This window comes from Ochotona curzoniae, unplaced genomic scaffold, assembly GCF_017591425.1.
Source record: "Ochotona curzoniae isolate NIBS_2020 unplaced genomic scaffold, NIBS_Ocur_1.0 contig_1302, whole genome shotgun sequence".
Taxonomy (NCBI): Eukaryota; Metazoa; Chordata; class Mammalia; order Lagomorpha; family Ochotonidae; genus Ochotona; species Ochotona curzoniae.
Window position 1 is genome coordinate 5,764,517 of NW_024465035.1, and position 21,328 is coordinate 5,785,844.

The 21,328-nt window shown below is 41.3% G+C and overlaps 1 protein-coding gene across 2 annotated transcripts in view; it reads right to left on the minus strand.

Annotated features, from left to right (window-relative positions):
• Positions 1 to 810: 810 nt before the first annotated feature.
• Positions 811 to 21,328, minus strand: part of ANKRD28 (ankyrin repeat domain 28) — a 73,217-nt gene continuing 52,699 nt past the window's right edge. For both annotated transcript variants that reach the window (XM_040963266.1, XM_040963257.1), the window contains exons 18-28: positions 18,618 to 18,819; positions 14,911 to 14,998; positions 14,095 to 14,212; positions 13,487 to 13,706; positions 9,809 to 9,896; positions 9,640 to 9,723; positions 9,156 to 9,301; positions 8,522 to 8,604; positions 8,041 to 8,123; positions 6,736 to 6,827; positions 811 to 4,005 (exon numbers count right to left, since the gene is read on the minus strand). In XM_040963266.1, the coding sequence (XP_040819200.1) occupies positions 3,725 to 4,005; positions 6,736 to 6,827; positions 8,041 to 8,123; positions 8,522 to 8,604; positions 9,156 to 9,301; positions 9,640 to 9,723; positions 9,809 to 9,896; positions 13,487 to 13,706; positions 14,095 to 14,212; positions 14,911 to 14,998; positions 18,618 to 18,819 (1,485 nt within the window). In that variant the 3' untranslated portion in view covers positions 811 to 3,724. The remainder of the gene's footprint in view (positions 4,006 to 6,735; positions 6,828 to 8,040; positions 8,124 to 8,521; positions 8,605 to 9,155; positions 9,302 to 9,639; positions 9,724 to 9,808; positions 9,897 to 13,486; positions 13,707 to 14,094; positions 14,213 to 14,910; positions 14,999 to 18,617; positions 18,820 to 21,328) is intronic.

Here is a 21,328-nt window from a genome sequence, read left to right on the forward strand (position 1 = left end):
CAAGGCCATGCAGCTGTTTGCAAAAGTCTTCTGAAGCTGAGCCCTTGTAATCCAGGGTCCCCCAACACCAAAGAAACTGCTGGACAGCTCAGACCCCAGTCCAAGCCCCAGAGACTTCTGTACCCCTTGGGCCATCCTGGGGGGCAAAGGACCCATCCTCCCATCTGGAGCCAGAGTGCCCCTGGGCTCACTTGCCGGACCCTCACCACTGTAATGACTGCTGTGTGATGTTTGTCCTCCAACCCAGCTCCAAGCACAAGTACAGATGGGGCAGACCCAAGGTCAACTCTCAGCAGGGAGCCCCTTGTTTGGAGCAGAGTCATCTAGGCAAACCCGAGAGAGTCAACCTGCAAAGTTATGAGCGAGAATGATTCAAGCAGCTGAGGTCAGGGGTGGTTCCACGGGAAAAGAAGCGGAGACGAGCAGATAATTTGTTGAGGATCCATTCCGGCACGCGTGTTTCACCTCCTGATTTACTGCTCCATGGCCGGAGCGCAGGAGTTTCTGGCACTCAGATTTTCAATGATCGCACCTGTATCGTTTCTTCTAAAAACTGTGACCTAGGAGAAAACACTGAAGGCAATTCACATAGTTCAGTAGTCTCAACTTCAAAACCATCGAATGTAACAATGATGGGTCATATTTGGAAAGTCTATTTAGATGGGTTCATCCAAATTCTATTGAAATAGCTCTACTGACAAGTTACTCAGTTTTAAAAAAAAGACCCAGAAACTTGCTAAACTGAACACAATTATTCATCAGACATTTTAAGATAAAAGTAGCTTGTGTGTAAAAAAGAGGAACACTTAATTTACTGCATTAAAAAACTTTATTTCATTTAAAAGGTCCAGTAGAAGCCAATGAAACCCGAATTTATAGCTACATTTTGAGATTTCCTGAACTAAATGGCACGGTTTGAGCTGAATACCTTGTTAAGGAAGTATTTGCCAGTACCACCATTTCCCCCATAATATTTTCGAGCAGAAGCTGGTATTATTAGAATACACATCGGAAATTTCGGTTGTCATCCTTCATGCAGAAGTTAAAGAAAGTAAACAGGTCAGGGCCTAACTGCTTCTGACACACAAGGTGTAACAATAAAGGAATTCACTGCGGTGCTGAGGTGGTTCATCAAGCAGTCCACGTTCGCATGCCAACAACACTGCTGATGCTGAAACACCAGTCTGCAAGGGCTCGGGACTTCCCCCATCAGGTGCAGACCAAAGCAAGCGGGTTGTCTGTCAGGCTGGAGACAGACCGTCACAGATGCAGTTACAAAGCAATGAAATCGTTTTCCTGGTGGGCCTGGAACTGCATGAACCACTTCACACATTTCAGTCACAGCATCATTTATAGAAAGTGATGCAGAATCTAAACTCTGGTTTAAGTGAGGCTAAATTAAAAACAGTGCGTTACTTTATAGCTACACCTTGGATTTCATCAGACAGAAAATCTCAGTGTGTCCAAGGAGTCCTTTTGGAAACCACTTCAGCAGAGAAGGAGTCAGACAGCCTGTGAAAGAGAAGACATGGCAGAGGGCACGAGGTCCGTCCTCCAACGTTCTCTCCGAGGACAGAGCAGTGCCAAGACACAAGTTACCAGGAGGGAGGCTTCAGTTCCAGCTAAGGAAGACCTTTCTAACAGTGAGAGCTGCTCAACACCTGAATGGACTGCTTGCTGAGGTAGAGTCACTGGAAGTGTTCAAGGTGGAAAGATCACCCTTGGAGAAGGGACGCCTGCACTGGCTAAGAGGTTAGACTGGATGAACCTCAGGTCTCTTTCAATTCTGAGATTCTAGAAAATTCCCTCAGGGAATTCAGAAGAGAATTCCTAAAAGGAAAGAGAAAGCACACATATATATATATATATACTTTTAGAATCCTCTTGAGTTTTCTTTTTTTCAAAAGGTACAATAGAAAATGCAGTCCACTGTGTCTAAAATGCATATTCACCTTCCTACTACTAACAATTAGGAAGGGTTCATTATGACTTCTTTATATTATAAAGAAAAGATGGAAGATTACATTTATAATTTTTGTAAATATTAAAAAAAAACTCCTTAAAATCTAGTAGTCAATGCCCTAGAAACTTTATAGATTTTTAGATAATATGCACAGATACAAATACATTATTCATTAAATACAACTCACATTTGTGTTTTATTATACTCTAAAATATACAGGAATCTTGATGTACTGAAAGAGTGCAAGTAAATACAGTATTCAAGCAGTCACTATTTCTATGTACATGCTCATTAATTCATCAAAAAACCCACAAAATTATCAAATAGATCAAAATACTGTTCTGTGTTTTCACACTTTATATTCAGAAAAACCAGCTGATAATTTACAATGTCATAAAGTTTCCAGTTTCACAATACAAAAAGGATAAGATGAAATCTGATATCATTTTGTTGCAGTCTATGGAACTTTACTCCCTATATATGCAAAATCATTTGTATTGGGAAAATGAGTTTGCAGTAAAAGGAGAATCACTTATTTTAAAGCCTCAACACTGGCTTTTTTCCTCTCGGAAATTTGAAAGGCCATCTTCCATCTGGCAGGAAACTGCTTCTGTGTCCGACTGCAACGGGTTATTACAGCACACTGATGCGAAGCCACATAGGAGCGGAAGGCTTCACTGCTGGCAATCGTACCCTTCCGAGGGACCCAGCGCTGCCTAATCTATGAGTGACAGTGAATTCTGTTGCCTTCTGATTCGCCACCATTTCAAAACTTAAAGAGCAAAATAAATGACAACAAAAATCGCCTAATCCATTGTGGAGGCACAGAGGTCAAGTCAGCGACACAGGCGTATCCAAATGGTTCGGCTGAAGCTTCCTCCCGCCCCTCCCCTGCAGCAGGGTGGAGCCACCTTTTCATTCCATGGATTTCTTTTTGTAGGAAATCCTTTGCATCTTCCAACAAAAATAGTTTAATTTTTAATGCAAACTATTCAAAACTGGGCAAAAGCCTTCACGCCAAGCCTTCTCAGGTCTATGTCATGTGTATTTCCACCCTTACTACACCCAGTCAGCTGGTTTTCAATTCTAACATTATAAAAATTGGAATTTTAAAATTTTTATGTAAAAGAAAAGAATGTAAAAATACATCTGCTTTCTTTCATGGTTTAATACAGTACTGGAAGGCTTTCAGATGCTTTTGTTTAAAAAAAAAATCAACATTTAAAATCAAATCTCAGCTTCATTTTCAGAAATATCAAAGTTTACATAATGTCTCTTACTTCACCTACCCCAGTTTCCACAGAATGGCATTCTAGTGAAAGAACCTTTAAATGATTTGGTCCTTTGGCAATTTGCTGTGCACACAATGCCTACTACATCAAACTTTTATTGCCTTTAAGTTTAGCTGTAATTTTGTTGGTAAAATTGAACTCTAGTGTCCTTACTCTTTTGAAATAGTGTTGGCTTGTGTAGCAAGGTTAGGACGGCACAGTGTCCCAATTTACTTCTGGCACTGCAAGACTGAATTAAACAATTCCATAACGCAATCTGACATCAATATGCTTTTATCTGGTCAACTCTATGTCAATATTTTAGAAGTTCCTTTTGTAAAACTTGCCTTGAAAATTCTTCTTCCTAGTGCCATCGCATCTCTTCCACTCACTCACTGCACGATCCTGCTTCTTGGGTTGATTTTGTACGTGAATGAGAAGCTCAGTTTGAGGCTTTAGTGTCGGAACCCCTGCCCTCGGGCTCGGCCTCTCAGTAGGTTTCAGAATCGGAGTCATTGAGCTCATCCACATCTGTGTACAGGTACTCCTGTTCCCCAGCAATGTTGTTAAAACCACAGTAGGAGCTAGAGTCATTCCTCAGACTGGGCAAAGCTTCAAAGCTGACAGTTTTTGAGGCGTTTGTGTAACGGGTAATGGCATTGAATGATGATAAAGGGCTACTTGAAGAGACAGGCATCATTGTGGCCAAAATGAGAGCCAAGCAATCAGCCACATCCTTGTTGGGAGCACAGGCCAACGCTGGGGTGTAACCTAGAACCGAAAGATAAAATTAGAAACTGATATCCTACATGTACTTCATAAATACTAGAAACAGAGCCCCAAGCCCCCAACTTTACATAGTTTAAATTACTCACGAACTGTTCTAGCCAGGAAGCTCTTACAGCCTGGGCAACAATAGAAATCAACATATATCCAGAGATCCCAACATATATCTGTCTGTCTAAACGCACAGAGGCAACTGAGCTAGAATAAAAGGAAACCCAAAAGCCTTCCATGAGAATGGTGAGCAGAGGTTTGCTGTCCATCCACAGCCTCTGGACCCTTGCTGAGAGGAGTACAGATCCGCCCTGGAGGCACTGAGCAGGCCTTCCAAAGTCATGTTTCCAGTGACTGACTCTTGGTGAGTAGCTTCATTTTTCTCTTGGAGAAAAACAAGATAAGTTGGACAGATAAAGCAAGACAAATGTTTCCTTCGTAGCCTCTCCTGCCATTTTTAGTAAGCAAAAATGACTGACTGATGGCACAGGGCTCCACAGAGTATCAGCGCAGCCAGCGGAGGGGCACTGGGTCTGACAGACTGCGGCCTCTGCAGGGCAGTGCCCTGCCACCATTACCTAGGTATACTCTCAACACTTCATTCTCTCTGCTTAACAGTTTATTCTCATGTTCCTTCCCCACCTTTTTCTTCTTAGAGTTTTGGCTCGGAAGTTCCTTTTAGGATCTTCGTAAGAAAGGGTCTGAAGACCCTCATACGGCCTCATAGCATGCCAGGTTTAATGCAATTAAACTCTCCATGTGCTGTGCAGCCTCTTGCACTGCTCCTACTGCAGCCTGAGGACGCCCGGAGCACATGGCATCATCACTCTTGCAGAGCGCTTGTGAGCAGATGCAAAATTGATGGAGACAGAATTAACTGGTTAAATTCATTCACAATTTTCCCATGGCATGCATTCTCCATGAACTCTGTGCGGTGTCCTCGGTCACTGAACCTCTGCAGAACCAGGCAGGTCTCTCAGCACTCTGAACACATCCCTGGAGGTAAACTGACAAAGATTCCTTGTTCTTATGGAGCACATAGTCATTCTAGTGGGGAAGACCCAAAATAAGCCATGCATAATGTTAAAAGATAGGCTCAAGGGAAAAAATGAAAGAAGAAAGAGAGTAGGGCAGGTTGAAAGAGACTGAAGACAGTACGGCGGCAGGACCGTGTAACAGGCTGCTACACAAAGTGGTGGTTAGCACAAACTTTATTGAAAAGATGAAATCTGAGGTAAGACTTGCAAGAATTGAGGATCAGTCAGGAATACTCAGAAGGCCAAGTATTCCAGGAAGAGGAACTGCCAGAGCAAAGACCATGCCTAGAATGTCTGAGAGAGAGCTGACATCCAGATCCAGACAGTACCCACCAGAGGGTCTGGTGCTATAGCCTAGTGGCTGAAGCTCTTGCCTTGCATGTGCTGGGATCCCAAATAGGTGCTGGTTCGTGTCGCGGCTACTCCATTTCCCATCTAGTTCCCTGCTTGTAGCCTGGGAAAGCAGCTGAGGATGATCCAAAGCCTTGGGATTCTACACCTGCTCAGGGGACCTGGAAGAACCTCCTGGCTTCTGACTGGTTCAGTTCCAGCCATTGCAGCCAGAGGACGGAGATCTTTTTTTTCTCGCCCCCCCTCGCTGTAAATCTGACTTTCCAATAAGAGTAAAATAAATAAATCCATACCAAAACAAACAAAAAAGCCCCCTTAACCAGGGTAGTAGCAGCGAATACAAGAGCAAGCAGACATTTGGGGTTCCCCCTCAGATGGACGACAGCACACACTGGGGTGTACACGGCGGCCAACAGGCTGGTGACTGTCCCCCCGAGGGTTGGCCTGGCGCTGACAAGGACAGGGTCTGTCCTCAACTGCGATCAAGATGGCTGATGACAACTAGGGAGAGAACTTACTAGTTCAGGTTTTGGACATGTTAGCTTTGAATTATTCATCAGATAACAATATGGTTAGGTGGATATAAAAAAACAGAACTTAAGAGAGCTCAATCTGGGCATTCTTGGCATTAACTCCTTCACAGTCCTTAACCAAGTGGGTCAGCTGCGCCAGAGGCTGACCTGCCCAGCACAACAGCCAAGGGTCTCATCATCATCATCATCATCGGGGATGTGCACATTTATGGGAACAGTCTGCAGTGTGCTGGGAGCAAAGACCTGGCTGAAGCAGATGGAAGAGCGTGAATGAATGAGAAAGGGGAGTTCTTGAGTAGTTTTGCCGCAGAAGGGAATGGAAAGATATGGCACAGTACAGGGACTGACATGATGTTTCTAAAATGAGAGAACTAATGTTTAGATACCTAGGGCAATAATCCAGTAAGAGAACAAAAGGCAGCTACACGTAACCCAGAAGGGAAGGATTATTGCAGTGTCATGCTCAAGGTGGCAGAGGGGACAGGATCAGTGCTGGCATCAAGAAGGACACACGTAGGGTCTTGGTGAGTGTTTTTGGCGATGATGATGGACAGAGGCAGCAAACGTGCGCAGTGAGCACTGACTCTAGTCTGACACGTGACCTGGTAATCTGAGTTCATCTGATACATGGATCTGTCCTGCCTTTCTTGCCCTTACTCCTTTGCTAATAAATATTACTCAGTATTAACTACCTCTGATTTGCCAAATAAAAAACATGTAAGATTTTTTGTTTTGTACTTCAACTAGAGATCACAAGGACATCAAAGCTTCTATCTGACACAGGTGGAAGAACACAGACTCACCGTTTTCATCGACTGCAAGCACACTTGCTCCTTTCCCCAGAAGCTCCTGAACCACCGTTGTTAGCCCATTCCGGGCAGCAACATGCAGAGGTCTAAGGAAACAAATTGTTGTTAAGACGGTACTGGCAAACACATAGCAGAGGCATAAATGATGAACAGCAGTACACATTTTAATAGGCTTTGAAAATGGCTGCAGGTGCCATGACTAATCTCTAGGCCCTCAAGGAATATGATGCTAGGCTGTGAGTAAGCACTCTGGTGCTGTCAACCTAGAGGCTGGCAGCTCTCATGACTGAAAATCTTTCTGAAACCTATTTGCACCACACACACACACACACACACACACACACTCACACTCTAAGGCTGTATGCCTCATTTACCACCAGTGTCACATTTATCACAGTTGACTGAGAACATAGAACAGTACTATCTTCCTTTAGAAAATAAACCAGGTAAATGATAGAGAAAAAAGTGTAGTATTGTTAATGTTCTAATAAAGTTTCAGTTAAAAAACTTTTTAGTGCATCTTAAAAAAATTTCTACTGATTTATTTTCATTCTATTCGAAAGCTAGATGCAGACAGACACAGACACACAGCTTTTCCATCTTACAGCTCACTGTCTGAATGACTGCAACAGTCTGGACTGTGCCAGGCCAAGGTCAGGAGCTAGGAACTTGAAACAGGTCTCCAATGTTAGTGACAAGGACTCAAACAAGTCATTACCTACAATCATAGGGGGAGCTGGGACTGGAACCCAGGCTCTTCAACATGATGCATGGGTATTCTGAGCAGCAGCTTAACCCCTCACCCAATGCCCACAGAGTGTAACAGGCTTTTGAATTGTGATGGCTTTAGAAATTAGTTTTGTTGGGGCTGCTACTACGGCCTGGTAGGTTAGTCCTCTGCCCACAACACCAGCATCCCTTATGGGAACTGGCTTGAGTTCAAGCTGCTCCATTTCTGGTCCAGTACCCAATTCCTTGGCTCATGTACCCACAGACAGGGGAGATCCAGAAGAAGCTCCTGGACCCTGGCTTTGGAATGGTCCAGCTCCAGCTGTTGCAGCCATTTGTAGAGTAAACCAGTGGACCAAAGAGCCATCTCCTCCCTCTGTAACTCTGCCTTTCAAATAAAAATAAAGAAATGTAAAAGGAAATTAGTTCTATGATTGTGAAACTATTCTTTATTTTTAAGCTGCTTCTATAACTAATGGAGGCTAACCCAATGGTCGCATATTTAACTTTTATTTAACTTTTCTTGGTAATTATGGATCAACAGTTTATGCTAGACACGGAAGTACTCACGTTTGCAAGGCTGCGTTGGTTGCATTGATGAGGTTTCTATCTGTTATCTTTTCCAATATTAACAAGGCACTAGTTTCATGACCCTAAAATTGCGGCAAAATAACTCTTTAAGAAACTTGGAGCACTATTAAAAGTAAATGTATATACATCTAAAACCCCAGTTGTAAATCATTTATGTACAAGACCATACATGGCACAGATTTTCCTAGCTAATGAATTAAATATTTGCCTGAATATATGTTAGGGGTAGGAGCAGACAGAGAAGATGGAAAGAATTAAACAATTACTTTGTTCAGGCTCTATAACAGTCTAAAAGTTACATGGCTTAAAGGAGACTTTCGTATAGCATGGTCTAATAAATTCAGCTGTTTCTGTACAATAAACCTGACGTCAATTATCACTAAAGGTTTGGTGCCTGGCCCTATCCTATTAATGAAGAATAAAAACTTGTAACTGCGATGCCCTTACAACATGTCCTTACCTTGCTGCAAGCCAAATGGAGGGCGGTGTTTTTACTGTGATCGTGGAGAGTCAGATCTGCACTAGCACTGCTCACCAGCATCTCTGGGAGGAAAAAGGGCATCAGTGCTAGGTTATCGACCTGTTTTTAGATTACCAATAATCACTGCAGAGAAATGAAGATCAAAGCCAAAAAAAAAAATCCCTTTCACAAAACTTCAGTGCAAGAGAAATATTGTAATATAGAACATGTTATACTGTCTCATAAGTGGTAAAGAATCTCTATTGCTGTATAAACCACAGACGACAACAACAGCTGTTACTATTTTCTGAGCCCTTACTAAATTTAAAAAACTATTTTACAAGCTCTGAATTTATAGTAATTTATTTTACCTCAACCACAACCCTTTAAGTAGGTACTGTTATTTTTCTCACTTTAAAAATGCACTGACACACATAATTACTCATCTAGAAGATCCAGGACTCTGTTCCAGGCAGTGAGACTCCACAGTCACGTTCTTAACCACCATGAGACAGTGCCTTCTAACCAAGGACAACGTTACACTCCCTAAATAAATGTGAGCTGCGAGCAGAGCAGAAAGTGGGAGGCCCAGACTGGGCTCTAAATGGCACACTGTGGGCAAACTGGTCCTTACCGACGGTGTTTGTCTGCCCGTTTTCTGCAGCCATCATAAGAGGCGTTTTCCCAGAGGAGTCCACAGAATTGACCTGAGCGTTGTGGCTCAGCAGGAGCTGTAAACACTCAACGTGGTCTGTGAAGGCAGCTGCATGCAGAGGAGTTCTGTGAAACAAAAATGGCTTTAGATCAGCTCAGCTCCAGCCACTGCGGCTGCTTGGGGAGTGAATCAACAGATGGAAGATCATCCTCTCTGTCTGTCCTCCCTGTATATCTGACTTTGTCATAAAAATAAATAAATCAGAAAAAAAAAAAAACCCAAAAAGACAGGCTAAAAGCCATAAACACAAAACTCATAATGCAAAAAGATTTTCAGAACAATTTTTGCTTGCAAATATAAAAATTAACTCAATACTAACTCAAGTAAATTCTCACACATTAAGCTAATGGCTGAAAACTCTTCCAATGGAAAGCAAATGTTTTCTGCATAGCTGAATTCTCACCTTCCTCTGGAATCAGTAGCGTTCACGATGCTGGCTCCTAACGTATCAATCAACATCTCAGCAGCGCCTTCATTGTCATTGATCCTGTGTAAGGTAACAAGGTGATCACTTACAATGGGTCTCTCTTAACACATTCAACCCAGCCCTAACTCATTCCGGCTTTACTTACACAGCACAATGCAACGGACTGAAAGCATTGCCTTCTGTTTTCTGGAAAACTTCCTGTTCTAACAGAAGTTCTACACATGTCTCATGACCTATGTAGGTAAAGAAGACCAGGTATTAAAATCCAGAGACGATACTGGCAAAGGCCTCAGATACTCAGTAACCCAGTTCCTGCAATCTTGTCCCCTCCCTAGATGACAACCACCGTGCTTCCACCGCTGCAGAAAATCTCTAGACAAACACAACAGCACATATGCAAACTGTCCTTTTAAAAGGCAAATGAAATTATTTGTTTTCCACCTTGCTTTTTAACATGCATAAAAATCTCATTATTAACTGTTTCAAAAATTTCAAAGTATGAAGGTCCACACCAATGATTTAATCTATGATGTTTTTAAGGTCACTTAAACAGATCCCTGTGTTATTATTAACGGTGCTATAATGAAGTATTTTTATGCTTTTTAAAATCAAGTGTTTTTGTAAGAAATATAGCTTCTACAAATGATATTAGTGCAGGAAAGAATAAGTATCCATATTTTGAAACATTACGTCCATATCCCTGTAGTCCCCAAAAAATCCCTTTGGTGCACAGAACAATTCTGAAGTTTTGAGAGACATCCACTGTGTTTTATAGCTGTGCTGGCTGCTTCAGAACATCCTTGTCATATGGTCTGGCCTTCCAGCAGGACTGCAGCAACACAGCAGGACTCTATGTGTGCACACAGGAGGCTCTCAACACTGGTTCTTCCTGCTCACTGCCTGCCGTGCCTGTAGCCAACAACAGCAATTATACAAAATGCAAACTAATACCCCACACTGGATAAAAACCGAAACACCTAGCACTAAAGCAAAAACCCATTTTTGCCTAAAGGCTTGGGAGTTATTTCTTCAATTTCCCTCCCATCTGCCAAGTCCTGAATCAGCACCACCATGGCAATGCCTACTGGAACAGGAGCCCTCAGCTTTGAACAGCAATTTGTAAAACGACGACAACAAAATGAGAAAGTAGTGCGAACCCAGATTTCCTTAACCCAATTTGCCAAACCAGGGTTTTAGCAAAAACACCCTAATGGCTGCAAGGAACGACTCTTCTTCTATTCCACTAGACATTTCAGATCCACTGTGACAATCAATTAGATTCCTACACAGTCTCTTTATTTAAATGGCTTAAAGTCTGACAAAGTGATGCTGCATTTTCTTTGTTAATTATCCTAACATATTCAAACAACAGCTCAACTTAAACATAATTGTTTCACTGGGACGGGGTAATTTTTAGGAAGATTAAAATATTTTGTCAGTTTTTCCACTAATCCAATAGTTCTGTGTAACCCTTATGCTTGTCAGAAGACATTTGTCAGTGTTAGAGACAAGTGGAGTATGGAAAAGTGCTTTTGGCGTCTGGTGGGTAGAAGCTAGGATTACAGCTAAACATCCTGCATCTTAAAGGACATACGGGCCTAACACGTCAACAATGCTGGGATTGAGAAACTGCTAATTCTCTCTCTGAATGTTAGCGTACACTACTGCTTTTAATTCCATCTAAGTGAAAATTCATCACTGAGAAATAAAACAGAAACAGAAACTGATCAGTATTGATTTAAGAGCCTCTCACTCTACTGAAACATGGATGAAGGTGCTACCTGGAAAGCTCTGGCTTTTACTGAGAAGGAGTATTACAGATGGGGCACGCAGCCATGTGGGTGCCAGTTCACTCCCCAGCTGCTCTACTTCCAGTTCAGGTTCCTCCTCATGGCCTGGGAAAAGCAGCTGCAGTTGGCCCAAGTATTCTGGAGCCTAGGCACTCATGGTACCTGGATGAAGAACTTGGTGCCTGGCCCAGCACTGGCTGTTGTGGCTACCTAGGGAGTGGACTAACAGATGGAAGACTAGCTCTGATTTTAAAAATAAATAATACATAAGTAATAAATCTTGGAGAAAAAAACCAAAACCAAAAACTAGTCATTAAAAAGTTTACCACTTACCACTGAGAAAGTATTCTAAGTTTTTAAAATAAATCTTATTTATACCAGTATCCAAAAGATTATTTTAAAATATATCTATAAATATTTTAAATTTGTCAATGTTTCTAATACAGTCAATATCAATAGACACAGGTTCTGAGACCACTCTGTGTGATAGTGAACATCAGAGCAAAAGGGCCTATCACAGTTAAGAACAGAATAAAGCTAGCCCTATTCACGTTTCAGAGTTAATTCTAAGAGTGCTTACAGTGTCATGAAATCTGATCAAACTTTAAAGGGAACAAACAAGGTAATGAGGACTTAATTTCTGTGATTAAAGGACTAAACTAAAAGTTCTGACGTTTAGCATGTATAGCCTGTTCCTTTCTCAAATCTGGTCCTCCCTTCAAGAGGATGGCTGTCTTCTGTTTTGCAGGTGCTTCCCCAATTCACTCTTTACCCATACAATAATTAACAGCTAAGTCTAAGCCATTATACATACTCTACTTTCAGAATACCAAATTACAAGCCAGGCTTTCGATGAACATGGTTTTAATTTTAGACTGCCTCTATAGTCTCTTCTTTCATACAGCCAATACATATTTAGTTCCTTCCAGCTCAATTCAGAAACACATTTTTGCCTCACTTTTGAAAATTAGGCATATCCGCTATGATTTTTTTCAGTGACAACCAGGCATGTGGTTCATGCAGAATTCTGCTCTTGAACAAAAACAAACTTAAAGTGCCTAAATTGAGAAACCATGAGTAGGAACAGTGTTCTACATATAGACCTGGGTAAGAAATGCAAAAGATAGGCCCCAGCACTACAGCCTAGTAGCTGAATCCTCGCTTTGCATGCTTGGGATCCCACATGGGCGCTGGTTTGTATTCTGGCTACTCCATTTCCGACATACTCTACTCCCTTGCTTGCGGCCTAGAAAAGCAGCAGAGAATGACACAAAGCCTTTGGGACCCTGTACCTCCAGGAGGAGGCTCCTGGCTCCTGATCAGCTCAGCTCCAGGCACTGTGGCCACTTGGTGAGTGAACCAGCAGATACAAGTTCTTTTTCCCTGTTTATCTGCCGTTCCAGCAAAAATAAAACCTTAAAAAAAAACCTCAAAAAACAAAAAACATGTAGATGACAGCAACTCCCTCTTTGACAGTGCTGGAGCATCACTAAATGCTCCATGGAAGGCACTTGTCTGGTACCCATGCAGCAGAGCTAACCTGTGAAAAGTCTCTAAGATCCACTGAGTATGCTGAGCACCATGTCAGCGGCGATACAGGGATTCTGTGATATGCTCAGAAAGCACACAGATTTCAGTTTGGAATGTCAGCCATTTCACTGTTTCCTCTGTCCTATTCACTTTTTTCTGATACAAACACATTTAGAACACAAAATAGTGTAGTCAAAAGAAAGCACACTATACAAAAAGAAATGGAAACATAAAAACCTTTGAAGGTACCACATTTTGGTTGAACTAAAAAACAAAGGTCTAAGAAGAAACTTCCAGACATTACAGATTATCTTAAAATATCTGACAGAACCGGCTTCAATATGACAAAGGACATGACAATGGGACACTGTTCCCATGCTCTCTACTCTTTCCAGACTTGACATTTCCCTTATAAATGTATCATCTTCACTAATCCAAGAGTGCCTGACAGCTGTCTGCTCTGCACAGCTACAGGAAAGGAGGCAGGCTTCTATGTACTTAACCGTTGTAGCAGGCCCAGTGAAGTGCTGTATATCCGTGATTGTCTGCTAGGGCTGGATTTGCATCCGTTGAGGCTGCTGCCTGCAAGAGGGCTCCAAGAACTCCAATGTGTCCACAGGCAGCTGACAGGTGCACAGGTGTTCGACCTCTGCTATCACGAAGCAAGCACTTAGCACCGTGTTGAAGTAATGCATCTACACATTCTTCATGGCCTGTAACTGCCTGAAAGAAAGATAATCTGTATAGAGTAGACTTCCTGCCAATTGAAGCTGATTTCAATAATCTAAAGTACGTATTACACCTTTCCATCAATTAAGCTGAGTATTTAAATTTTTTTTTTTTACTGAAAGTGACATAAAAATCCAGTTACAGTAACAACATACAAATTGTATGAAAAACAATCCACTGAAAATAATAAAGCTGAAAAGTTAAGATTAAAATATGTAAGAAAATGGTTGGGATAATGGAAGAAAAGTCAAAATGACACTAATTCTACTCAAGATCTTAGGCTTTTACGATTTAAAAAGCGAGTAAGCAAAGTCTAGTTCAGTTCTGGCGAGTAGGAGCTTAGGGTCGTCCCCTCTGCAGGCCATGTGGCAATTCTGCTCACCCCTCTGTGCAGTGCGGTCCTTCCCCACTTGTCTTTGGCATCCACACTGGCTCCTTTGTTCAGCAGTGAGTAGACACAGTCCGTGTGCCCATTGAGAACAGACAGCATCAAAGGGGTCCTGAGCCACAAGAGAACAGGTTCAATGCCATCACTAAGACTATCAGCAACAACCAAATAACGTGATAGCCAGTCTTCCAAACATGCTTTTTTCTGATGCAACATTAAAGCATATTTAAATTTTAGAAGCCTTCTGTTCAGGAGTGGCACACCTGCTTTCTGTAAATCATAATCTTCCCATTCAAGTTGATTCACATTGAGTTTATCCTCTAGAGGTAAAACCATTCCATATCTGGAAAGGACTCATGTCTGAAGCCAGCTTCTCTGTCTTTTGTCTTTGAGACGAACCCTCTATGAGAAGTGTCTGCGGGGACACTCAGGCCTGAAGAGGTGAGGGTGAGTGGTTACACACTGGATGCAGCAGTTAAGAGGTTGTATTGAGGACTTCCATACGCCATACAGGAATGGCTGATGGGGTGCTGACTATTCTGCATCTGTACCAGCTTTGTCTTCTACCCTGGAGAGCAGCAGAAGAGGGGCTCAAGCACTTGGGTCCCTGCCTCCCATGTGGGACACCAGGAACGAGACCCAGGCTTTGGTCTGTAGTAGCTGGTATTTGGGGAGTGAACCAGTGGATGGATGCTCTCAGTCTCCAATTTTTCTATCTCTTAAAACACAGTATTTGATTCTACTGAGCAGCATACTAGAAGCACATGAACAGTCATCTTAAAAGTAATTTTAAAAATTCCTGAAACTTACTGTCCATTTCCATCTTGAATATCTACAGCATTCTGTGGTTCTGCATTTCCTATTAACAGCCGTAAGCATTCTGAATGACCATTTGTTGCTGTAAAGTGAAATTAAAACATTTTAGTAATTATGACAAAATAAAAAATGTGTATCTTTACAGCACATTTTATAGTACTTAGTTTGGAAGGGTAATTTCACTAGATTTAATATGAAAGAACAAAAACTACAGGTACAAAGGAAGTTTCTACTGTCTTCTGTGTCACAAATCCTTCAGGCTAACTCTCCTTCCCTCACCCCTACACCCCAGCACCCACCCTGACCATCTGCAAGCTACTGGAATGTTTAGCTTAGCAGCCTTCTGGCACTGTGCACAGGGAAGGTGGCTTGCTTCCAATCACCGGATGAAATCATGAATAGACCAAGTCGATGCCAACACCCCCATTCTCTGACTGTGGTCAGTGTCAAGGGGAGTACACGGCCCAGGTCTGACGACAGGGTTTTGAAGTCTATAGGGCTTCTGGGAAATATATATATAGGTTTGATAATGAAAACCACTCCTTTTTCTTGATTTTGGATGAGATCCTGTGACGAAGCAGTGACCATTCTGCAACCTGACTATAAAAGTAGGGATGTGAGGAATAAAGCAGCAGATGGGACCGTGTTCAACTTGTTTCTCAAATAAGTTAAAAGACATTCTCCTTTCTATCCTCCCTCTCCAGCTTTTTTTTTTTTTTTTTTTTTTTTTTTTTAACAAATAAAGAGAATAAGAATTTGGCCAGAATGGAATCAACCAACCCTGGAACTGTATCTATCTCTGCCCAGTTTATAGAAAGATTTCTATACTTCCTTGAAAGGCACAATTTCAGAGAGAGAGAGAGAAAGAAACAGATTTCCATCTAGTGGTTCGCTCTCCAAAAGGCTGCCATAACCAGGCTGGGCCAGGCTAAAGCAGGAGCTTTGCCCAGGCCTTTTCCATATGAGTGCAGGGGCCCAAGTACTTGGACTATTTTTGACACTGCTTTTCCCAAGTCATTAAACGCAGGCAGCTGGACTGTAAGTGAGCAGCCAGAAAATAAACAAGTGCCTAAATAGGCTACCAGTGTTGCAGGCAGCACAGCATTTATCTATAAAGATGTGCCATATATCTGTATCTCTATCTACCTCTATCTCTATCTATCTGTCTAGTTTGAAGCTTAAAAGAATTTACAAAAATACATATCAGCCAAATAACAATACAGAAAATACTACTAATTAGAAATGACAAACTAGTAAAAACTAGCTACCACTAGTCTACAAAATGTTTCTGACAGATAAGCTAATCTCTAAAACAGTTTGTAGCTCTTGAGGCCGGTGCAGTGGTCTAACCAACTAAGCCTTCAACTGCAGAGACAGCATCCATTATGGGCACCAGTTCTAGTCCTAGCTGCTCACTTTCGATTCAGCTCTTTGCCTATCGCCCGAGAAAGGTACGGGGGATTGAGCAAATCCTGGGATCCCTGTGCCCATGTGGCAGACCCAGAAGTGCCTGGCTCTCTGCTTCAGACGTCTCAGCAGCTCCAGCCGTCACGATGCTTGAGGAGCAAACCAGTACATGGAAGTGCTTTGTCTCTCCTTCATTTCTGCCTTTTAAATTAAATTAAACAAACCAACCAACCAATAAGTAAATAAATCGCTAAGAAAGAGCATCCCATAACACCTGGGATGGTTCAAGGAGACCTTATTTGGCCCATTGTTTTTTGAAAAGATTCATTTATATTCAGCGCACAGTAGCTACTGAAGAGGATTATCAGAATATCAAGTGGGAAGTGATCTGAAAAAGATTTACAGAGCAAGGCTTGCACTGATGGAACAGGTAGGTGCTAACATTAACCTACAGCTCTTTTTTTTTTAAATTTATTTATACTTATTGAAAAGGCAGATATACAGAGAGGAGGAGAGGCATGGAGAAAGCTCTTCCATCCACTGGCTCATTCCCTAAGTGGCCGCAACGGCCAGAGCTGAGCCGATCTGAAGCCAAAGCCCGGAGCCTCTTCCAGGTCTCTCAAGCAGGTGCGGGGTCCCAAAGCTTTGGGCCATCCTCAACTGCTTTCCCAGGCCACAAGCAGGGAGCTGGATGGAAAGGGGGGCCGCTGGGATTAGAACCAGTGCTCTTATGGGATCCTGGTATGTGCAATGCGATGACTTTAGCCATTAGGCTACCATGCTGGGCTCAACCTATAGTTTTTTTTTTTTTATAAATAAGTAGAAAGTACACTGGACCTTACAGCATTGATGAGCCATTTCTTAGGGATTAGCAAGTGTATTAGTTCGAAACTCACCTATTAACGGTGTAAACATTCCATGAAAGCTTTAATTAGTCCTACATTTTTTTTTAGTTGTTGATTGATAGAACTTTATTCTTTTACAGATTAAGACACTACATTTTGATAGCATGTGACCTGTTAGATGTCACCTTATTTAGGGTCTTAAACTATTATGAAAATATTTGTCCTGGTTTAAGCTTTCGATGGTCTTGAAATTCTGCTCTGGAAGCAAGAATTGGGACTACCTGTAGTTTTCTGCTATAATGCTAGCTTCCTGAATAAAATAGAAACAAAACAAATAGAAATAAAAGCCAAGACCATTTATTCAAATATTTTAAACTCCATAAAAGGCAGACTCAGCAAATTCAACGTAATCACATAAACAGCCCCCAAGGATAAGAAAACACTTGGTTAAGTTCTCAATTGTAGCAGCCTCGGTTATTCACAACAGGAGTAGGCATCTGCCATAGGGGTGCAGCTTGAAGTGCCTAGCCCCAGTCCTGGCTACTCGGCCTCTGATCCAGCTCATGCTAATGTGCACCTGGTGGGCAGCACAGAAGGGGTAGTGGATGAAGGATGTTTGCCTTTCAAAGAAAGCAGAAATAAATTCAAAAGAGAAAATGTAATTCCCATAGAGAGCTGTGCCTCTGTACTCGCTAGAAATAAAAAGCTGAATTAAGTCACTTAGATGATGTGGTTAGGTTTTTGTAATTTTCACATTACCAGCAACATCACAAAATTACAACATGAACTAATTTTTATAAAGTTGTTGACTTAAAAATTTTGTCTGGAAAAATGTTTAATGCATAACACTGGTATAGTAAGAATGTATTTCAATTGTCAAATGAAAGTATGCCTAAAATAACTTCCATCAAAAAGTCAAACTGCTTTGACAAAGAATTTAGCATTTATGTAAATCTAATATTAAAAAAAGATTAATTTATTTTACTTGAGAGTTACACAGAGATCTTCTATCCACTGGTTCACTCCCCAAGTGGCCACAATGGCTGGAGCTGAGCCAATCCAAAGACAGGAGCCAGGAACTTCTTCTGGGTCTCCCATGTGGGCGCAGGGGCCCGAGAACTTGGGCCACCCTCAGTTGTTTTCCCATGCCATAAGCAGGGAGCTGGAAGAGAAGTGGAGCAACTGGGACTAGAACTGGTGCCCATATAGGATGATGGCACCAGAGACATAAGATTAGTCTACTATGTCAGCCCCTATAAATCCAACTTTTAAGGCAGAAAAGGATTTTTTAAAAATAGGTAGATCTGTTTGGTTTTCCCCTAAGAATACAATTATCTGACCATTTAAAATTAAAAAAAAAATTGGACAATCGCTATAAATATACACTAGACACTCTCTTGAGTATTAGATGGAAAGTGGTGAATAATTCCAGGATAACCTGTGGCGTACCTGCTGCATGTATAGGTGTTCTCTTCAAAATGTAGTCTTTCACTAAGATTGAAGCTCCCTGATTAATGAGCACATCCACACACTCCACATGGCCCTTAAAGGCTGCCAGATCTAACGGCGTTCTTCCACTACTGTTCCTCACATCAAGATCTAATAAAGATTGCACTAGTACCTCCAGTGCTTGGTGGTGACCATGATAGGCCTAGAAATAAATACAAGTATCAATTAAAAATACATAAGCAGACTGATTTCCTGCATATTTGAAGAATTTAAAGAAAACATATCTTCTCATTACATCTGGCATAATACATTTTCTATATTGAGAATTAACAAAGTAACTACAGCTTTTTATAATCATTAATATAGTAAGTTTACACTTTTGGAGCAGGTTTTCTGCAAAAATCAAAACTGAAAACGACAGAGGATTCTTTGATGAGCACACAGTGCCTGCTTCCTGGCAGATATTCAATGGCTGCTGTGACAGGAACTCCTGTAACACTGCAATGCTAAATGTGCTGTTCCCAAAGCCCGTGTTCTCAGCCAGGACTGGGCACTGCATGTTAACTTTGACCCATTTCACTGCTGTCAAACCACAACGACACCCATAACGAGCGGTCAGTGCTTGGGTTTTCTGAATTTCCACATTAAAACGAGGGTCCCTGTCTCATCACGTGCCACGTTAAAAAAAAAAAAAAATCAATGCTTGTTTTACTAAGGAAATACTCAATTAAGCCTTGTTTGAACTCTTGCCTGGTTGTGTAAGAAAGCAAGATTTGAAGGTTTGTTAGGTTGAAACCTTCCCTTTTACATAATCTGATAAAGGTGTTTCTTGGAAAACTTATTTTTAAAAGTCAGTATACATTTTAATACTGGAAAGGATGCTGAACAGGACACAAAAAACAATAAGCTAGAAAAGAACATAGAGCAATTTCTTGTGGAAAATGTCAGAAAATATATCAGCCAAAGATAAACTAGCCTGAGGCCTCACGAATGGTATGATGCTTTTGTGTTGCAAGTTTGAAAACCAAGAATTCTGACTGTGTCAAAATCAAACTGATTACAGGTCAGAGGACTCTAAGACTATCACAGGATCACATGTAGCATTGTTCTTTCACTCCAGGTCAATGAAATCACGCTCTACAAGAAGGAGCTTTCAGGCTCCCATGGTATATTCCTTAAGACAGAACAAAAACAAGGATGATTTGTCACAGGGCTCCTCCTCCTAGTATGAGTAAAATTAGGAAGGAAGACACACTTCCTGCAGTGTACTGATTATACCAAGTCTTCTCAATCTAGATCATTCTGGGAACTTGTGAAAACCTCCTTGAGATGGATATGAATTGTAAAAGTGACAGTATTATAACATTTCATTGAATTCAGTAAACCACAGAATCATTTCCATTTCAGTATAAAAACAACAACTGGCATTTCATGTTTATTTATTTTTCTTATAACTATTTTCTATAATATGCTTTTACAGGTACAGGGATTTGCCCCTCACTGTTTTCCTCCATATTATTACAATAGCACTGTGCCCTTCAGCAACAGTCACAAGTTCAACATTCTGCTATTTAAGTGTATCACGGCCTTGCAGGTGCAGACAATGTCACAAAGTCTAGTATCTTATTGTCAAAGTATATTTATTTAGCATTCCATTGGGAGTGCTCCTTTTATTTGGAAGTAGAAGTGCATACTACAACGTAACTTCACTTCTCAGTATGCTAATCTCCACTATACAGTTCATCTATGAGAATATATGTATATACATGTTTACCTAAATATTTATTTATCTTGTATTGTGCATGAAGGTTGCCTTATATCTGAGATACATAATATTGGTGCTTTTGGGATTGCCTATTTTACTGAGCATAATGATACCAGTTGGGACCACTTGTTGCAAATGGTAGAATTTCACTTTTTTAATGGCTGAGTAGTAGTTCATGGAGTAGATAGACCATGATTTCTTCATCAATGTCTCTTTCGACAGGTATCTGGGTTGTTTCCATGTCTGCACTATCGTGGCTTGTGTTGCTATAAATATAGGGTTGCAGGTCAAGTTCTCATGCAGATTTCATTTCATCTGTATATTTTCCCATTGAATTACTATGACCTGGCATACTACATCTATAATAACATTTATTCACAACACCCAAAATAGGGAAGTAGCTCCAAGTGTTGTCCATCAATAGATGAAAGTAGACACTAAATGTGCTGTTTATGAGTATATATAAACATATAATGGAATGTTATTTAGCCTTAAAAATGGAGATCCTGACACATGTTACAACACAGATGGACATTCAGGACATCACACTAAGACAGTCACAAGCGAGATGCTGCGGCATGACCCCATCTGAAGGAGACCCTTAAATTAGTCAAGTTGGAAGAAGAGTCCAGGGCCTAGGAGAAGGGGAAAGTCAAGAGTCATTTACTGGGTACAATAACAGTTTTGCAGGATGAAAAAGATCCCAACTAGTTGCAGAACCATGTAAATGTGCTTAAAACTACTGAACTGCATACTTAACAAAGGACTAAAGGTGTATGTTACAATCACCAAAAACCAAGAAAAGGCACAAAAAAACAAATCCTTACTACTCACATTGTTAACTGTAAATCCTGAAAGACAGCATTTCACAAATTGGGGACAAATGGTGGACAGGGACACACAAATGTCCTACAGATGGCAGAACTTTGGAGTTTTACTATGCTAC